Source organism: Pezoporus occidentalis, unplaced genomic scaffold (genome assembly GCF_034315485.1).
Source record: "Pezoporus occidentalis ecotype Australia unplaced genomic scaffold, CSIRO_AGI_Poc_V1 ctg133, whole genome shotgun sequence".
Classification (NCBI taxonomy): domain Eukaryota; kingdom Metazoa; phylum Chordata; class Aves; order Psittaciformes; family Psittacidae; genus Pezoporus; species Pezoporus occidentalis.
The window spans coordinates 1,902,812-1,923,791 of record NW_026913136.1 but is presented as its reverse complement, the minus strand read 5'-3'; the positions used below and the strand labels follow the sequence as shown (position 1 = coordinate 1,923,791).

At 38.8% G+C, this 20,980-nt stretch overlaps 1 protein-coding gene across 5 annotated transcripts in view; it reads right to left on the bottom strand.

The window, feature by feature from the left end:
• ZDHHC21 (zinc finger DHHC-type palmitoyltransferase 21) overlaps positions 1 to 20,980 on the bottom strand; it is a 38,215-nt gene that overhangs the window by 14,166 nt on the left and 3,069 nt on the right. For 3 of the 5 annotated variants that reach the window (XM_062609014.1, XM_062609015.1, XM_062609013.1), the window contains exons 2-7: positions 20,770 to 20,866; positions 13,894 to 14,097; positions 13,026 to 13,124; positions 10,229 to 10,340; positions 8,541 to 8,703; positions 1,361 to 1,477 (exon numbers count right to left, since the gene is read on the bottom strand). In XM_062609014.1, coding sequence (XP_062464998.1) covers positions 1,361 to 1,477; positions 8,541 to 8,703; positions 10,229 to 10,340; positions 13,026 to 13,124; positions 13,894 to 14,047 — 645 coding nt within the window. In that variant the 5' untranslated portion in view covers positions 14,048 to 14,097; positions 20,770 to 20,866. The remainder of the gene's footprint in view (positions 1 to 1,360; positions 1,478 to 8,540; positions 8,704 to 10,228; positions 10,341 to 13,025; positions 13,125 to 13,893; positions 14,098 to 20,769; positions 20,867 to 20,980) is intronic. The other 2 variants (XM_062609016.1, XM_062609017.1) reach the window with 2 other exon arrangements.

Here is a 20,980-nt window from a genome sequence, read left to right as displayed (position 1 = left end):
CTCTCTGTGTTTCTGCCTCTCACACTACTGGGAGCAAGGGTGAGCAGAATTCAGATGTGCCCACCACTTCAGCTAGGTACCCAGCAAGGCACAATATCAGATTAGAAGGAAGTCCCACCTCTAGAGGACACAAACATTAAGGTTGTGTGCCAGCATTTAAACAGCGAGGTGAGAACCTGTCAGCAAGATCCTGGAACAGAAATCAGGCACACAGTGAAGGGGCACAAAGGCAAATCTGTAGACCTGGGGGGTTGACAGAAGTGCAGAAAACGGTCTGGTAGAGCAGCTGGAAGATGGCAAAAATAACACACAGCATAGCCACAGTCACACAAAGAGCAGAAGATAGTAAACTTATGTAAAGGTAATACAATAAAACCAGTGAGCAATGTTATTGTTTTATCTAACTGAAGGAAAACCTATGCAGTAATTTTTGTCTTTTATTCTATACAGAGGAATTACATTATATAGTTAGGAGGTTTCCCATTGTGCACCTACAAAGGTTAATACTGTGTAAACCCTCATAATCCCCAAATGAGACCTCAGGCAGATCTCAACCAGTTTCAGTGACAAAGATGCTGTCATCTTGTATGTTACTGTCTTTAAAAAAAATTTGCAGGTCAGATCATACACCCTTTTAGACATATACAGATGCAACTACTGTACTCTCTCCATTCAACACTGCAATAACTCAAACACCTGCATGGATTCTCAAGATAATTAAGGAATCCACTGCTGGTGACTAACTTCTAATGTACACAACAGGATATCACCGCAACAGACACTTGTTTCTTGTAGATATTTATGACATTACCAAATCCGTTTAACTGGAAAATTTTTCCATGCACAGCCTTTTTTTTCTGTACCTTTAAATACAGAATATACATTTGGAAGTAAATTCTACTCGATTCCACTCCACAGTTTGGTGACTGAAGAGATACAAATGTAAGCATATTTATTAAAATACTTAACAGAAAGCCTGTGTTCTTAGAATGGGTGACTTAATGGAGATCCTCACTGTCACACAGTATAATGAACACTAAGGCACATGAAAGTTTAAAATAAAACCAAAACTCAAACCCCACGAATACATACCTTGTAGGCAGCACAATTCCAGGACCATGTATGGTTTTATTTTACTAATATAAATCAGGAAATTGCCTTGATAGGTGAACTTTATTAGATACTTGTTAGATGGCTTAAGACTTCCTTGGAAACAAGAGTTTTGACAGATCACATACCAAACAGACGCCTCAAAGTTCAAGTGGTTTTCTACTCTTTCCTTAAATGCAATATACTTTTCTGCTTTTTTAAATTTTATTGAAAATAAAACTAATATATACTTCTAAAAATAGATACTTACAGTGAAAATACCCATAAGCTGAGTGTAAAAGAGTCCACTTATTCCACCTAACATTATTATACCCATGAAGGCAGATATTCTTAGGAGAGCAAGTTCGTGTCTAAATAAAAAAACATCCTATAATAAGACAGAAAGAAGAAAGAGACTTTAGCACACAGAAATCAATTTAAGTCTTTGAACTATGTGGAAATGCTAGATAAAAGCTGTTCCCAAAGATTTATAACTAAAGGCAAATACTGGATTTTTTGAGCTACATTGCAAATTGATTCATTTATGGGCTGAAATTATAAATCGATAATCTTTTATTTATTGTTGGGGAGGGTTTGCCAGATTTTCAAAAACCTCATTTGGGTATTTAAGATTTGGGAATAGAGTGCGCTCAAATGAGTTACTTCTGAATCTTTCATCTCAAACTGTGTCAGACTGCTACAAAAAAAGCTCCAAAATATAAGAACAGCATTCAGTTAAATACTCTAATTTATAAGATTCCTATACCTTGGCTCCAACCCATTCAAATTTAATTTTAACATCACATCTTTCAGAATAAAAATAACATTCCTAGCTTGACTTTTAAAGATGATACCTACAAAATATGAGTACCTGTATTGGATTAGCCTCACCGTAACACTATTATCCAACATAAACTTATCTCCATATTTTAAATTTTTGCCTTCAGTGGATTATTTTAACTTTCGATATGGGTGCACAACCAAGTTGCCTCAGGGTATAGGAGAATACAAACTTACTGTATCACCTGCTCTAGAAAGCCTGCTCTCACCCAGCACAAAATATGAAAAGTGTAAGACTGTTTTATAGATCTTTTTCAAAGGTTAAAACACCTTATTTTTATAACAGGAAAACATTTGCACATGGCAGTTACTGTAGGTGTACTCCAAGTTCACATCTTGTCTTACCCTTTGATAATGAGTTAACACACTCATTCCCTTATTTATAAGTTACGATTATGTTCTCAAGGCTCTTTTGAATGTACACATCTGTTTTCCCACTTAGAAAAGCCAGATCACAGCAGGAAACTATTAAAACTTTTCACATATACTTTAAATTACAACCACAACATAAAAGTGAACTGAAAGAGGGAAGAGAATAAAAAAAAAAAACAAACCCCAAACAAAACACAATTAAAAAACATTGCTTTTGAACTTCCCTTCTTTAAGTTCAGTGTAATGGTTAAGGGTTTGGGAATACTGCAGTTTAATTAAACAGAAAATAGTTAAAGCAAATTATACTTAGTAAAAAAGTCTGATTTTAGATTTAAGTTATTTTCACAAAGGTTCAAAATATAAACCCAGGAAAAAGGTTTATGCTGAAAAAAAAGTTTATGCTGTCTACTAAGGCTATGAAGAGAGCTGATGTTTAATGAACAAGAAGAAAACACCAGTTAACGCAAATCCCACCATCTTTTGGGAACTGGTAAGCCAGCTCTTGTTAGTGTTGGCCTTTCTTACTGCCTGTAGAAAACGTATGTTTCATTTCAATTTCTTTTTAAACTCTTCTTACCCATTAAAGAGTTAATTCAAAATTACATTAACTCAAAATAAAAGCATTCATACTAACTTTTGTTCCTTTTCACCACCAAGGTAAGACACAAGTTCTGCTAGCTGTGAAATTCTTTTCATATCACAGAATCAGCTAAGTTCGGAAAGATAAGATCATCAGGTCCAACTGTCACCTTAGCACTGCCAAGTCCGCCACTAAACCATGTCAGTGCCTCAACCACACGTTTTTGAACACTTCCAGGGATGGTGATTCCACCACTTTCCTGGGAAGCCTGTTCCAATGCCTGACTGCGCTTTTAGTGGAGAAATCATTCCTAATACCCAATCTAAATCTCTCCTGGTGAGCTTGAGGCTGTTACCTCTTGCCTTATCACATGTTACTCGGGAGAAGAGACCAGCCACTTCCTTGCTCCATCCTCCTATCAGGTAGCTGTAGAGAGCAATAAAGTCCCCCCTGAGCCTTCTCTTCTCCAGACTAAACAACTCCAGTTCCCTCAGCTGTTCCTCACCAGAGCTGTGCTCCTGACCCTGCACCAGCTTCATTGCCCTTCTCTGGACCCACTCCAGCACCTCAATGTGTCTCTTGTAGTGAGAGCCCAGAACTGAACACAGGATTTGAGGTGCAGCCTCACCATTGCTGAGCACAGGTGGATGATCACTGCTCCGTCCCTGCTGGCCAGGCTGTTTCTGATACAGGCCAGGACGCCGGTGGCCTTCTTGGCTGCCTGAGCACAAGTTGGCTCATGTACAGCAGCTGCCAGTCAGCACCTCCAGGCACTTTTCTGCTGAGCAACTTTCCAGCCACCCTTCCCTATGCCTGTAGTGTTGCGGGGTTTTGTAGACCAACTGCACGTGTGGACATGGCACTCTTCCTTGTTGAACAAGGTTTATCTTCATTGTTTAATTTATCAGAAAAGTTTTAACATACTCAGACTCATCAGAAAACAGTGAAATGTAAGAGTTCCAACAGCAAAGTCACATTCTGGGTCTAGCATCACACTCCCCATTAGAAAAAAGTCTGTAGCACAGCTCTTGGTATCCCTCTAACACTCTAATTTAGAAGAGTTCCTTCTCTTGAGCATCACCTTCATTAGAAAGAACATAACCACATAACCCAAAACATGAGAAAGGAAAATTCTAGTGTAAAGAAGGCAGACTGCATTTTGCTCTTGGCCCCCCTAACCTACATTAAAACTAGAAGTACAGAAAAGGAAAGATGTTTCATACTGAAGACCAAGGAATACTACCTTTTTTCTTTCTTCCTTCTCTCCTTCCCTCCTTCCTTTTTACTTTCCTTCCCTCTTTCCTTCCTATTCTTCTTCCTCCCATCCTAAAAACCAAAAACATCTACTGGAAAAGATGCTGCTGAAGAGGCAACATCACCAATGTTTTTCCAGCCATTACACAACCCAAGGGGAATAAAAGTCTCTGAGGCAATGATGACCTGGAAATCAATACTGGACCCTCACCTAGCAATCTGTACAGACAGAACAGCACTTTTTCCACAGAAAAGCTAAGTATACACAGGAATAGAGTCTTTTGGTAATCAGATCTTAATAACAGAGATCATTTCACAGTTCTGCGTTGAAATAGAAATATGTGACTCCACAAAAATACAGTTAAAAAAAATTAATTCACAGAACACAAACTGCATTGCAATAAGCCGTTTTGCAGAGATATTTATAACAACTGATGTTTACATAAAGTACTTTTTGATTCAGGACTATTTCAGTTCTACTAAATGAGTAATTTTGCAGTCTGATTCATGAATGATTTGGTTTGAAGTGAAAATGGGAATAACACTCTGACTTCAAAACCAATTGTCTACATACACTTCAATCCAAAGTGATAATTCTGAAGTCTTTTCAGACTAGAAAAGATTTTAAGAAAAGGCCATACGATCTTAACATAAAAATGACACTATCAATATATTTTTAACAAAATATTATCCTCTCAGTTGCTCCTACATTTTTCTGTATAGAATTTACTTTCTAAACCTAATTCAATATTCATATACTGTCTCTATAATTATACAAGAGGAGAGGAGGGAAAGGTTGCTGTTTCAGAACACTGAGAAGGAAAATTTTGATGTACTTTATTTTTTAAAAAAATTCTCACATCCTGCAGGTCATGTAATGGCCCTAAGAGAGAAAAGGTTTCCTTTAGGTTCTCTTTACAATATAAATGGACTTTGAATAATACATATTCCCAGATTCTAATTAATATTATAGCTACTACATAATATTGAAAGAAATAGTACTGTAAATAATCTCACAAAGGCTAATGAATATTTTCCAACAGCACTTATTGGAATTGAGAAAGCTGGGCCCCAGACAGAGCAGGCTGATATTGCTGCAATGCTTCCTCAATGATCTTTCCTCCCCCTGTACTAATAGAGCCCAGAACTCTTTAAAAACCAATCAATTTGGTAAAACTAAATCAGAGCAAAGAGGTTTAGGTTTTCATAGGTCAGTAGTTTTTAAAAACTCTGTTTTTTTAAAAAAAAAATCTTTTGCTTAAAAGATTGAAAGCCTTCTATAAATCAGGTAAAATATACTGCCAATGCATTTATTTTTGCTTCTACTCAACCAGCTGTGTCTTGAATCTTTGCCAGCACAGCCATAGTACACAGCAACTATATATGTAGTCATGACAAGACTAGTATTTATTCTCGTCACCTCACTACCCACAACATTTAATGCTTCCTAAAAGATACAAACTTCCTGACCTTGATGTTTTTTATTGAAGATGCAAAATTAAGAATGTTCCAGTTTTAGCCTCTGAAAACCACCAAAGGTAACAGAGGAACTCATATGCTAGTTTATTTGTATTAGGTATTTTTTATTCTGCTAGGATCTCCCATTGACAATTTAATTACCATTTTCCTCATTCCTAGCAGTAATTGTACTCCTCCTGCTGGACAAACAGAGATAATAACCAAAATCCATCTTTCTGACTGTATCAATTAGAAGAGCCAAGAATACTATGAAGCAATTTTCTGCTATAAAACCTGAGCTGAAAGATTGTATCTCTATTGAAAGGGCTTCCCCTATTAACTTTAAAGCTATCACCTCTACTGCAGAGCACTTAATACAAAATGTTTGGAGTTTTCTTACTTAACCCTTTCAAAATAAAACCACAAGTTTATATTCAGAAGGAAATACTAGAATGCATACTGTGATTTTATTTTCATAATGCATTAATCAGTACTGTGATTATTTCACAATAGCCTTAAAAGCAATTTTAACTCTACTGCTTCTGTGTTCTGTACTATTTTATATCCAAAGAAATAAAATTAAGTTGAAGGCACACTGCCAAAAACCTCACATGTATTTTTAATGATCAGGAATAAGCAAATTCCAGATGGCTGTTTAGAAAAAAATATGCAGTTTTTTTGAATCTGTGCTAAACACTGGCCCTGCTCAATTCAGAAAATGTAGCCTCCTGGTTACACCCAAAATTTCAACTAAAAGCAGCACTTCCAGGAGAGGTAGAAGGTACTTCAGTCTCTGGAATGCTATGGTACTTCAGTATTAGTCGATATACAAAGACTAAAGAATCTTGCAGCATGCTTACTTAAAAACCTACTTAACAGTAAGCAAATCTTTCCAGTGATCCTGTTCATTTGATATCAAAATTACACAATTCTGACATGTTACTCTGTGACATGAAGTTATATAGCACTGTATCCTTAGCAACACTGTAAAAAAAAAACAGCTTAAGAGGACTCTGACGACCTATTCCCAGCAGATATATTGACTAGACAACTAAATAAATTCAGAGCAGTATCACTGAGAGAGAAGTCTTGGCACTTGAAACCTGCAAACTCTATGTACAGGAAGCCTTCAGAATACACAAAATGTAGGATCACTCTGTCCAGAAACACAGTAGGTTTACTTAGTTTATAAATCAAAAAAGAAGTTTACAAATCTACTGAAACTAGAAACAAAGGATTTACATTCAGTTACCATTCAAAAACTTAAGAAATTTTACTTAGATGACAGATTTACTGACTAATAGAGAAACTGCAATTTCATATTCCTTTTAACTTGGACATAGCTACAACAAATCAAAATAGTTCCTTCAAATCTCACAATGCCTGTAAAACAATGTAAATATGAAAAGCCCATCTGCCACAAACCGGAAACAAAGTGAAAAATGTGAGTACTCCATTTTAATTGACATATTTTACAGGTCCGTCTCTGTTTAGAGGGCAGTGTCTATGGACAGATGCTCCAAGAAGACAGCAAATTCTTCTCGTTTCCTTATTTTTAGAGTTCCTTAAGCCATTTAAAGGGAAAAGGGGAAATACACAGATGGGAACGAAAAAAATAAATCCTTTAGAATATAAGTTATTTTAAGAGAGATTTGCAAAAAATTCAACTTTGGTGCATTCCCTATATTAAAAAGTTGGTCTCTATCAACTTGAATATAACACTTTTATCAATTCTGGATGGTCAAAGGAGTACAGCCTTTGACACATCATCTTCACATATGCTTTCTTGGGAACATCAAATCCACTGCAGGCAGATAAGGAAGCAAAGAAGACTGGAAGGCTATGTATGCCCCATTCTTTTACAGAAGTTGAAAGCTGAAAATAAGTTTAATTTTCTTATTTCATACCATTTGGAATACAAAATAACAAACTGAAGTTGTTCAACAAAATGGAAAAAGGGGCTTAATTTACCCATAACCAAAAGCCAGTCTCCAGCAGCCTTGAAAGATGGGTGTGACATTACCAGCAGAGAACATCCTGAGGTGGCACATCAACATGGAATAAAAAAAATCTGCAGCAATTCAGTACTTGGAAAAAATCTCAACAAACTTAAGAGTACATTACCAATTTCTGAGATGGTCTTAGACTCTTCACTTAGAACATCTGGAATGTTATCTAATTTTTAGTATATTTTAAACTTGTTTCCTAGGTTTTTTCCTTAGGGTGCTTGTTTTGTCACAGACCAGTACCAATACAAAGTCCATTTCAGATTTTGGGTAGAAGTTTTTACATTTCTTTATGAACAAGATCTCATAATATTTGCTGTTCTAGCATTTTCAAGCCTTGAGCAATTTTCAAGCAAACATCCATAAGTCCATATTCTCTGTGTGTTCAACTGCATTTAACTGATGACAAAATGTTGAAATACGGTAACAGCACAGAGTTCAATTAAAAAAATTCCACAAACTCAATTCTCCCTTAACCCACATAAGTTTTTGAAAGCAACACAAAATATTGCTTCAAAGCCAATGCAATTTTTACTCCTTTCAGAATAATTGTATGTTTTTCTCATTTTTCCAGCCTTATCAATATTTTTAAATAGACACTTGCAATAGATTTACTTGCAATTTACTTTGGAGGAAGTAAAAGGATATTTGAATACACATAAGGCAGTTATCTTGCTTCTCCCCATTATTCACTAATCTCTTCTAAAGGAACCTAACTGATTCTGTCCTCCTTTCCTAGATTTCTAAGAAAACTAATGTTGCGTTTTTAACAAACTGAAACCATAGACCCTCTTAGATATTTTGTTACTTACTGTAAACCAGTTTGCTCATTTAGCATGCATCTAGTTGAACTCTCTTCACTGCAAGCGACTGAGCTAGAAGAAGCATGTAGTAACTATATACCAAAATAAATTACATTACAGCACAAGCTACTTACTCACTTTGTAAAGAAAACTGATTCTTACCCCGTTTTCTTTTTTCAGAGGCAAAAAGTAGTAGTAATGGCAGAAATCAAGTATAAGTGTATATGAACTAAGGATCTGAGTGTAGAAACATAGCTGTAAAAACAGCCAATGATTGTCTTCACCAACACAATTATTAATCCTGCAGAGAAATAAAATGTATAAAGACAGAAATACAAAGACTTTAACACTGCAGTTATGATATTGTAAAAGAAGTTATGGTTCTTTATGGCACAAACATAAGAACTACTGACTAATCACTCCATTCTTAATAAAGATTTTACAGATGGCAGTTACTATAAGGAGTGGTTTCCTTACACTGCCACTTAAAGTGTAGGTTGTATTACTGAGACCACTGCTTAGAACAGGAGACATATTTCTCTGTATCTCCATATAGCAAACATACTCCCACAATTTTAAGTAGTAAGTAACAAAATTGGGTTTTAAAAGTCTGCAAAATTTCACAGTAATACGCATTATCTCCAGCTACTCAACGCATTTGACTGGTTGTGAACTATACGGAGTCCAAAAACTGGAAATGTAGATGAATGGTTTGAAATAAATGTCATTACAAGATACCTCAATGACAAATAAGCGTGACTTGGGTAGGAGCCTAAGACACAGAAGACAGAATAGACATCTTTATTCAGAAACTCCTTCTGCAAACTCCAACACAAATGAGCAAAGAAATCACCAGGATTCTAGAAATAATGATATTCAAAACCTTTGAATTCTAGGTCTAGTCTGCTTCACAGAAGTTACATTGATGCAAAAACCGCAGTCAGGGTGCAATTTCACACAAACATTCTTGGCACAGTACCAATTTAAGGCATAATAACAAAAGCACTATATTGGCACAATTTTCTGAAGTAGCAATTGACAAAAAGGGTAGTTTGAAAAATTACTAAATCAACATAGAAGGATCCTAATGTCAGTTGTGTCCTCTGTGTTTTTCATTGCTGTCTTGCTGCAAACAATACCTTAGAACTACTGACAGAAATGTTTAATTTTAAGCTACAACCAGTTTAAACAGAATTTTATCCGTATTAGTTCATTTTGACTGAAACTAGTTAGAGAACATTAAAATAAGCAATTTCACTACAAAATCAGAGCAGCTATGACAAGTAGAGTATGGTAAGAATCACTAACATTTTCTACTCATCACTGCCATTAAAATCAAAACCTGTCTGAAACCATCAGCTTTTTTTAGTAATACAAAGAACATCCTCTCTTATATTAAAATTGTAATCTTTTATTTCAATTCAAGAAACACACTGTTTAATGCCCTACAAAAAGATATTTCTTTTCCAGCATCAGAAACTGAATTGCAACCGCTGAAATACATCTGCAGTGTAGAAATTAATTATGCTGAGATCACTATTAGCAGTGCAAAATCCAGTTACTTAAACAAAGTATGTTAATTTTCCAAAACTATATGTCATATAACAATTTGACAACGATAAAATGTTACATGTAGTAGTCCCTACTTTCAGTTTTACTTGCAGATATATGAAAATCCCAAAGCTGTTCTTCCCTGCTCTAAATGCCTAAACAAGTAAGCACTGCCAGGAAAGAAATATGGCAAATGAGCAATAGTCAAGACCATGAACTTTGAAATGATTCACTAAAACAACAGTAGAGCTTTAGAACAAACGGCCTGGTCTTACCATGGACAGTGGTGATCCATTCTCCTCACACAATGTCCACAACGACTGCAATGGTGTGAACGCTTTGGTCTCATCATATTGCATTTGTTACATAATTCCCAATATTCTCGTTCTAGGTGAAAATGTAAAGACATAACTCAGTAAAGTACACTCATGATAAATCTGTAAACTAGTGATTCAAAAAGAAAAATAAAATCTTACTATGATCTGAGAAGTGTATGCAGCATATGAAAACTTTTCTCCCACTGTCACCTTAATTAAACTGGAAAATATTGCCAATCTGGGTCAGTCTTCCCCAAAATCTTCTCTCCTCCTATATATTTCTAGGGAGTAATTATTACAGCACAAAAGCTGTCACTCAAACAAGGAAGACTGTAATTCAATTATTTTCTTACATGCTCATTGCAAAAACTGTACCTGCTAGGCAAAACCATCATAAAATCTCCCTGCTGTTCCAAAACCTCCTGAGGAAATACTGCTACTCAAATTTGTCAAAGCCAGCTAATCAAAATAAAATGTAGAATGAACACTTCAGGAGCATCTTCCACCTCAAAACATTTTCAGACATACACCACACAACATGCAATTTTACACATAAGGGAAACACAGAAGAGAGGATAGACTTGTATTTAAAATTATACTCTATGTTTGGATGCCCAGTGTGAGATTCTGATCTCCAGAGATACTAAATAGCTGAAACTACCAGGAGCTACTATTACTCAGCTTATTATTTATCTCAAAATGCACCATCTAATTTAGAGGAAGCCTTTGAAAATGACAATTCAAATGATATATTAGGAAGTTTATTTTCACAGGGGAAACAAATCACACCAACACTGTAACACTTGCATTCACAAAAGCATGTATTTTTTGTCTTTAAGGAAAATAGGTGCATGACTGAGAATCTTAAAATACTTTGACTGGTTGTTTCTACCTAGATAGAACTTTCTTGATGCAGAGAAATTTCTTGAATCCTGGGGGAGGTCAGAAAGGAATAAGCATACTTTTTGCAGTAGGGCATTCTGAAATTTTAAATGAAAAAGCACTGTCCCAATATAAATTAAATAAATTTAGCACTTCTGAGCTACCTGCAGGCAGCTCTAATCTTATCTTTCTTGCAACAAAATAACATTTGGACACTGGAAGTAAAGAAGCCAAACATCTGAGATCATTAAAGGAGTAATAATACCAGATGGAAACTGATTTACAATCTGTTCCCATAAAACCAGTGTCACAAATATGTCACTCCCTAATAGGATAGCTACCAGCAAAGTTCAAAAACACCAACTAATTTTTAATACAATTTATACCATGTAAAAATGTATCTTCCTGTCAACCTAGAGAATACCAGGGAACTGAAGTGCTACTTGAGAAAGTATAAAATCCTTGATATGGCATACATGAAATCCGCACATCCAATGTCACAGTCAAGCCTAAGCATTCCATCTTCACAAGTATCTATAAAGCATCACTGCCATATGAAATGAATGGAGCACAAAAAGGCTGGAGGGCTGTTTATCGAGATCCCTTAAAAGGGGAAGAAACATTTGTACAGAAGGAATTTGTATTGGTCTTGGTATCTTGCAGGTAAATGAACATTCAGTTATAAGTATAATCATCTGTAACTGTACTAAGTATCTTCAGTCTCCAGCTTCAGCTGCAGAACCCATTTTGTTCTTCCTACGGCAAGAACTCTGACTGGAGAACCCAAGTCTGAGCCACCTTTCCTTTTACTGGATCAAAGGATCATTTACCAAAAGCAGAAAGAACATTGACATGAGATTTTTTGCAATCAGTATTTTACATCTGAATCCCAGAAAGATACACCCCTTCCTACTATCTGCTGCCTAGTTTGGGCACCTTGTAACATCAGTGCTGAGGGTAAACTGATCATCTTTCCAAACGCATTATCCTAGATTCTACTAGCATTAGGAAGAGAGAGTGAAATACAATGTGGCAGATGCCAGGAACAACAAAAAAAGACTGAAATATTCACCCCTCACTCCATTTCATACATTTTAACAAACCTATTTATTAGACATATTATTTAATAGACCTACTCCATTCAAAACTGCTACACAAAAGCTCTCTGCATTAGACAAGCACCTTTACACCATTCAACAGTTCCTAAAAATATGGCTTTCTCTGTGAAGAATCATTAAGGTTTCAAATCTCCTTCTATTTCTGGAGCCTCAGATACCATTAAGGAATTATGAAATAAATTCACAAGGACAGAAGGGAAATCTAACATGTTAAGTTGCTACCCCATAGGAACGCAATGTAATTAGCATCACATTTGTTTGGTTAACAGCCCACACAAACATAAGTCACTGGAAAAGATTGTGTAGAAAATACATAGATAAAATCCTGTACCTTCTACTACCACCCTGGATATCTTATAAATCTATTAGGAAAAAAGCTATGGAATTATAATGACTAACCGCCTCTAAACATTTTTTATTAAATGATACCAAGTTAGAAGTATATGCAATATGTTTGAAAGCCTAGAATGCAAAAAAGACCTTCATGTGGAAAAATTTCCTAGCAGAAGTTCCTAAATAACTAAACTTCTTATGGAATACAAGCGAAAAGTCCTAGAAAAGTCTACAAAAGGGAAAGTCCTAGGAATTTACAAGTTAAAAACAGCACCATACCAATTCTAATATCATTAACAACATAGGCTCCACCAGAAACTGCTCATAGTTTTCATCAAATCTCACAAAATCAAATTGATTCCTACTATTTTGAGGACATTAAAATAACTTTTATTCAATTATACAGAAACAACTTAATGTACCTGTAATCGGTATCTTTGGGTTTTCAGGCAGCTTTCCTGGGTCAGCGACTGAGGCTCTTAGTAATGAAGCTATACAAAACAATGAGCAGAAATAATAACCTAAAAAAATAAGTAAAATCTTGTTAGTCTTCTTCAGGTGTACAAAACACCCACTGTACACTGAATCAAGAACACAGATGCTCCAGCACTGAGTTAGAAATTACTCATCCTTCTCATTCAATTCCAGGCATATATTTGGTACTATGAAGTCTAAAATATTAAGTAATCCCCAGTCTTAAAAAGGGAAAGGAAAATGTAGCAGTGAACACTGTTCTGACAGCACCGACAGAATGACATTATGACCTTACTACTGTATTTAAGAAGTTCCTTCACTATTGTATTAGCAGAAAAAGCCTACACATGGAAAGGACATTCCCAATAGTCAATCTTCACTATAAGTTGGTTCCAGTTATAATCCAAGCCTTCCTCCAGAAAAACTCATTACCATAGCTCATATTAGCTGACGTACCCAGGTCATTTGTCATTTTTATGACAAAACTACCGAAACTCTGTTTGCCAGTACTACCACCCCAAATTCTGACAAGCACTAAGAGTTGTTTGCCTGAAATTAGGTCAAGTTTCAGCTACAGGATCTGAAAACCATATTAACACTTTTCCCTAGTTTACACACAAACATGTTTTACCAGAACACCTTTGAAATGAAAGAAAGTCTCAGCTCCTCAGAACACAAAATTGTAGGATGCACCACAGTACTTTTATGCTTCGCCTCTTGTCTTTTCTTTTTCTCATCTTTCTTCTACGTGTTAACTATTACCCAAATATACTATCTTTACTGGTATAAAAAAAGGGCTAAGTTAAATTGACTTACACAAAATTGCAAGAACTGAAATATGTCCCTCTTCATAGTGTGGAAAAAGGATGACTTTTGGAATAAAGATTGTGTTGTACAGCCAGACAAAGATAATGAGACCCATGCAGCACCAACCCTGAGGGTCAACCACAAAGTGAATTCGTCGTCCCATTGAATGCAAACAGGTAATAATCTGTCACAACCCAGGAATCAAAAATTATCCTAGAGAGATAAATTAAAAAAAATCATTTTAAAAAAGAGTAAATTAGCTAGTATCATGCAACCTATAGGGTCCTACATACATTCAAATAGGAAAAAAAAACAAAAAACAAAACAACAACCAAACCTGTCAGCTACTGATTTAAGGAATTAAATGAAAACTTGCAGACATTTCACATGCACTGTTCAAGTATCAGGAAGAGAAATCGTTTATTATTTCATTATTTATATCTCACTAAAACAAAACATTTATCAAGATGCAAGTAAAATATGTACCTGGAAAAACTATTAAGTAATAGGTAAAGTAAGCAACTGACAGCCAGCTAGCAGCAGCCAAGGATATAAATATTAGAGAAATATTCCATCAAAATAAAAAGGTTGCAAAGCAAAAAAAAAAACCACAGGGAATGACTTATACAAGGATTCTTCCCACCTACCTATTACAGTCTACCAACTATATTCCAAGATTATTTTTAAAAGCTTGCATGCTAAAATACTCACAAGCTTCCCTAGGAATCTATTATGTTCCCCTGCTTAAAAAAAACTCCTTTGTGGCATTTATAGCAGACCAGTAGGGAAAGAAACCACTCTACCCTAATATCTTTCATGTAGATCAGTAAGAGATCTTGTAAAATAGTTTTCTCATTATTAATTACACTTAAAACATTGAGGTTTCCATTCTGATATTTTAGTGTGCTGGTTTTTTTTTTGTTTTAGACTGAAGAAACTCCAAGTCCTACAGTATGAACACTGGAGCTTCATAAACTGATCTCCATAAAAATGCCACACTAAATTGGAAGCACTATTCAGTAGAATCTTCAAGGGAAGGATTACTACTGTTGCGTTTTTCGTCAGGCTGCTTTCATATATGTGTCTTATTATTGCAACACACAAACACCAAGCTATTCTCCTAACCCATTAGTTTCCATTATTTCTGGGCTTCAGGATGTATCCATTTAAGCTTCCTCTTCTTGCACTGAAATTTCATCTTATGTGTCTGTTTCCAGGGTTTTCTTACTTATTTCATGTTTCCTCACTTGCATTTTCAATTTCTCTGCTTAATATTATTGACACATTTCATTAATGTATTGCTTTCTTCTTTTCCTAGATGAACCAAGGACAAGTGGGAAAGGTTTGTCTCACAGAGGCAAAAGGATGCTGGGGCACGAATTATCAGGGCTCATTTGGAGAGCTTTAAACTAGATTCGAAGGGGGATGGGGTTGTAGCTGGGCTTGCCCCAGTGGGGCAGCACTCCAGAACTGATGAAGACTGGGAGGCCTCCTATAATCCTAGGGTGAAATCGGTGTGCTCAGCTCGCTCCCTGGAATGTCTGTACACCAATGCGCGCAGCATGGGAAGCAGGAGGAGTTGGAAACCTGTGTTAAGTCAGGAGACTATGATCTGGTGGCAGTTACAGAGACGTGGTGGGACAGCTCACATGATTGGAATATAGTCATGGAGGGCTATGTCCTTTTCAGGAAAGACAGGCCAGCCAGGAGGGGTGGTGGGGTTGCTCTTTTTGTGCGGGAGCAACTACAATGCACCGAGTTCTGTCCAGGGACAGATGACGAGCGAGTTGAGAGTCTGTGGGTGAGAATTAAGGGGCAGGCTGGCAGGGGCAATACTGTTGTGGGTGTCTGTTACAGACCACCAGATCAGGGTGAGGAAGTTGACGAGGCCTTCTACAGGCAGCTGAGAGCGGCCTCACAGTCACAGGCTGTGGTTGTCGTGGGGGATTTTAACTTCCCTGATGTTTGCTGGAAGGACCACTCGGCAACCCAGCCACAGTCCAGGAGGTTCCTCCAGTGTATGGATGATAACTTCCTCCTGCAAATGGTGGATGAGCCAACCAGGAGAGGAGCGCTGCTGGATCTCATCCTCACTAACAAGGAGGATCTGGTCGAAGCAGTAAGGGTTGAGGGCTGCCTTGGTTGTAGCGACCACGAGATGGTGGAATTCAGGATCTTGTGTGGTCGGACTAGTAGAATACCAAGTAGAATTGCAACCCTGGACTTTAGCAGGGCAAACTTTGGCCTTTTCAAGCAATTGCTGGGGGAAATCCCATGGGCAAGGCTGTTTGAAGGTAAAGGGGCCCAAGACAGTTGGTTGGCATTCAAGGATTGCTTTTTCCGAGCTCAAGATCGGAGCATCCCGACACGTAGGAAGTCAAGGAAGAGGGCCAGGAGACCTGCGTGGCTAAATAGGGAATTGCTGGGTATGCTCAAGTGGAAGAGGAGAGTTTACAGGTCATGGAAGGAGGGGCTGGCCACCTGGGAGGAATATAAGGCTGCTGCTAGAGGATGTAGGAAGGCAGCTAGGAGGACTAAGGCATCCTTAGAATTAAACCTGGCGAGAAGGGTCAAGAACAGCAAAAAGAGCTTTTTCAAATACATGGCAGACAAAACTAACACCAGAGGCAATGTAGGCCCACTGATGAACGGGATGGGTGCCCTGGTGACAGAAGATACAGAGATGGCAGAGTTACTGAATGCCTTCTTTGTCTCTGTCTACTCTGCTGCAGGCAGTCCTGAAGAGCCCTGTACCCCGGAGACCTTAGATGAAGTCAGGTCAACAGAGCGGTTTGCCTTAGTCGATGAGGAATGGGTTAGAGACCAGTTGAGCAATCTGGAAATCCATAAATCCATGGGTCCAGACGGGATGCACCCGCGGGTGCTGAGGGAACTGGCGGAAGTCATTGCTAGACCACTCTCCATCATCTTTACCAAGTCTTGGGAAACGGGAGAGGTGCCTGAGGACTGGAGGAAAGCAAATGTCACTCCAGTCTTCAAAAAGGGCAAGAAGGAGGACCCGGGTAACTATAGACAGGTCAGCCTCACCTCCATCCCTGGGAAAGTGATGGAACACCTTATCCTTGGTGCCATCTTAAGGCATATCAAGGATAAGAGGGTTATGAGGGGCAGTCAGCATGGCTTCACCAAGGGGAAATCATGCTTGACCAATCTCTTAGCCTTTTATGAGGAAATAACACGGTGGATGGATGATGGCAGAGCGGTGGATGTGGTCTACCTTGACTTCAGCAAAGCATTTGACACAGTCTCCCACAGCATCCTCACGGCTAAATTGAGGAAGTGTGGACTGGATGATCAGGTAGTGAGGTGGACTGTGAACTGGCTGAAGGAGAGAAGCCAGAGAGTTGTAGTCTATGGGTCTATGTGAGTCTAGTTGGAGGCCTGTAACTAGTGGAGTGCCTCAAGGGTCAGTACTGGGACCAGTATTATTTAATATATTCATCAATGATTTAGATGAGGGAATTGAGTGTACTATCAGCAAGTTTGCTGATGACACTAAGCTGGGAGGAGTGGCTGACATGCCAGAAGGCTGTGCTGCCATCCAGCGAGACCTAGACAGGCTGGAGAGTTGGGCAGGGAATAACTTGATGAAATAGAACAAGGGAAAGTGTAGAGTCCTGCATCTGGGCAGGAACAACCCCAGGTTCCAGTATAGGCTGGGGAACGACCTGTTAGAGAGCAGTGTAGGGGAGAGGGACCTGGGGGGTCCTAGTGGACGACAGGATGACCATGAGCCAACACTGTGCCCTTGTGGCCAAGAAGGCCAATGGCATCCTGGGGTGTATTAGAAGGGGGGTGGTTAGTAGGTCGAGAGAGGTCCTCCTTCCCCTCTACTCTGCCCTGGTGAGACCCCATCTGGAATATTGTGTCCAGTTCTGGGCCCCTCAGTTCAAGAAGGACAGGGAGCTGCTGGAGAGAGTCCAGCGCAGGGCAACAAAGATGATTAAGGGAGTGGAGCATCTCCCTTATGAGGAAAGACTGAGGGAGCTGGGTCTCTATAGTTTGGAGGAGACTGAGGGGTGACCTTGTAAGTGTCTATAAATATATAAAGGGGGAGTGTCACGAGGATGGAGCCAGGCTCTACTCAGTGGCAAACAATGATAGGACAAGGGGTAATGGGTACAAACTGGAACACAAGAGGTTCCACTTAAACTTGAGAAGAAACTTCTTCTCAGTGAGGGTGACGGAACACTGGAACAGGCTGCCCAGGGAGGTTGTGGAGTCTCCTTCCCTGGAGACATTCAAAACCCGCCTGGACACATTCCTGTGTAACATTATCTAGGTGTTCCTCCTCCGGCAGGGGGATTGGACTAGATGATCTTTCGAGGTCCCTTCCAATCTCTAGCATACTGTGATACTGTAATCAAAATCAAACCCAAATAAGCTGACATTTTTCCACACTTCTCCTATGCACCATTTATCATAACCCTTTGCTTGTTATCTTCCAGTGCAACAGTGTTTCCATTCAAGTACAGCAGAGTATTAAGTGCTTATTTTTATCCTAAAAATTCATCATATGTGCTAACACTTTTTTTATAAATCCATGTTGAATACTGAATACAGCTACTATGCCCTTAAAACTGTTTGTAAGTTCATGATAATCATAAAAACTGATCAGGCTTACATCTACTGCTCTTTTTTAATTTTACTATATGTAGCATGCAAGTACCACAGTCTGTTGTATACACAGTATTAACACACTACAAAATTATGTACAGTCTCTAGACATATAATTGATTTAGCATTATACTGCTGAATCCACCATTAGTGTGTGTCTGTTGTAAGTTAACTTTGGCAAGCAGCAGGTTTAGAACTAAAAAAAACATTCCATATCCTTCTAAGCATGCACTAATGGAGGATCTGTTAAGCAGAGAAGCTGTGTGAGGAGGTGAGCAGAATGTGTAACATCAGGGATGCAGAAAAGGAGAGAGACCAGATTCTCTCCAAGACACTGCAGCTACAGGAGCCCCTACTTCACAGAGGAGGTGCAGGCAGAACCTTATCTTGTCAAGCTGGGCATGGAGATGCCAAGTCAGGTGAAGCCTGTGAGCTTGCAAGCTCTAGCACTAGGAAGACCATTCCTGCTCCTGTTGCAGCCCTGATCTACAGAGCAGGTTCTGAGCCTTGGCAGCGGGCAGAGAGCTCTGTCCAATGAAGCCTCTGAGCTGGCATCTTATGGCAGTGCGGCAGGATGGGTCAAGGAACAGTGGTCGGAAACTCTGCTGCTGGGACAGAGGCACCTCTGCCACCTCCACCAGCCAGGTTTGCTGCTTGCCTGGGGCTTGGCTCCTGGACACCATGGATAGGCTGTTACTGAGGTTAGTAGTAGGCTGGCCTTCAAACTATTATACTCAGATACCACAGATACAACCAAGGGAGTCCAAGAGCGTATCAAGCACAACTACAGTGCTCAGAGGGTGTTGGCCAGTGCCTGGTAGCCAGGTGGTGTATATTTTATCCTGCTTGTGAAGGGGAAGGACTGGAGGAGCCTATGAATCCCGCCAGCAAAAACAAGTCATTATGCAGCTGACATCAACAACAGGGACTCAGCCTTTACGATGATGGGACCTTCACTAAGTTCAAAGAACTGCCAGGTGATGAGGTCCACTGACCATGTGGGGCAAAAGCATCTTTGCCAAAAGGCTAGTCAACTTGCTAAGGGAAGGCTTAGACTAGAAATGATGGAAAGAGAGGTGTGACATACAGTTCCGTGAGGAAGTGGAGGTCCAGGTTTGCAAGCAAAGGATGCAGGGTGATGTGGACAATAGAGATCTTATAATCAACAAAACAGAGGTGAAGTGGAGCTACATCAAGTGTGTGCACACATCTGATACAGGAACACCATTTGGGTACACTTGGATGGAGTTAGGAAAAACAAGGTGCACCTGGAGTTGAATCTGGTGAGGGATATGAAGGTCAAAAGTTTTGTACAGGTACATGGGCAGCATACAGAAGGCTAGGGGAAACATAGGCCTGATGCTAAATGGGATGGGTACTTGGTGAAACAATGCCAAAATGTCAAAGAGCCTTCTTCACTTTGCTCAATAGGTAAGACCCGCTTTCTGAAATTCCATCCACCTGAGACTAGTGGGAAAGTCTGGAGCTATAAAGACTCTAAATGAGGAAGAATCAGATTAAGAAATCTTTAAACAAATTGGATGTAACACTTCTGTGGGACCTGATGAGATGCCACCATGAGTGCTGAGAGAGCTGGCCCCGTCATTGTGAGGCCACTCTCAACTGTCTGAAAGCTTTAAGCTGATGGGTGAGGTTCCAGAGGACTGAGGAAAGCAAGCATCAACCCTGTTTTCAAGGGCAAAAAGGGAGGATCCAGGCAAATACAGGCCTGTTGGCCTCACCCTCATCTCTGGGAAGGTGGAACAAATAATCCTGCAAACTGTTTCCAAACACAGTAAGGACAACAAGATGATTGATAGTAGTCAGCATGAATTTATGAAGGGGAAATCATGCAGACTGACAGAAACACAGAGGCCAAAAAACCCGAAGGGAGCTAGAAACACTGCTGACTGCTCAGGAATCTGCCTGTTTTCCATCTCACCAGGGCAGCAGAGATCCTGTAACTCCACAGTCCTTCCTCAGAAGGTAAAACACCGACTCAACAAACAAAACAGAGATGCAAGTACTGAAATACTTGTTTACAAATGACCTACTAAGCATAACGTGTGAGTAATAAGGCAGTAAGAGAGATTCTGAAGAAAACTATGGGAATGCCTGTAATTGAAATATATACCAAATTTTTACAACTCAATGACTAACTTTTGTCTGCATGACATTATTTACTTTTATAATTAAAAAAAAAAAGCAAAACAAAACCAAACACCGCTACCACACCCAAATCCATACCTTTGATGGAAAGTTCCACAATTAAGTTGGAATTATGCAAAAAAAGGCCCCATTCTCAAGAACTGATTTTTTTTCACCTTCGTCTTCTGTATCTTTTCTGAAAGAGATAGAAAAGAGTGATAAATAATCATCATCCCTCTTTTCAGAGGCTGCGTATAATAGATTACCTCCTATTCTGTTCTTCATACCTCATCTCACTCAGTAGAGCTTC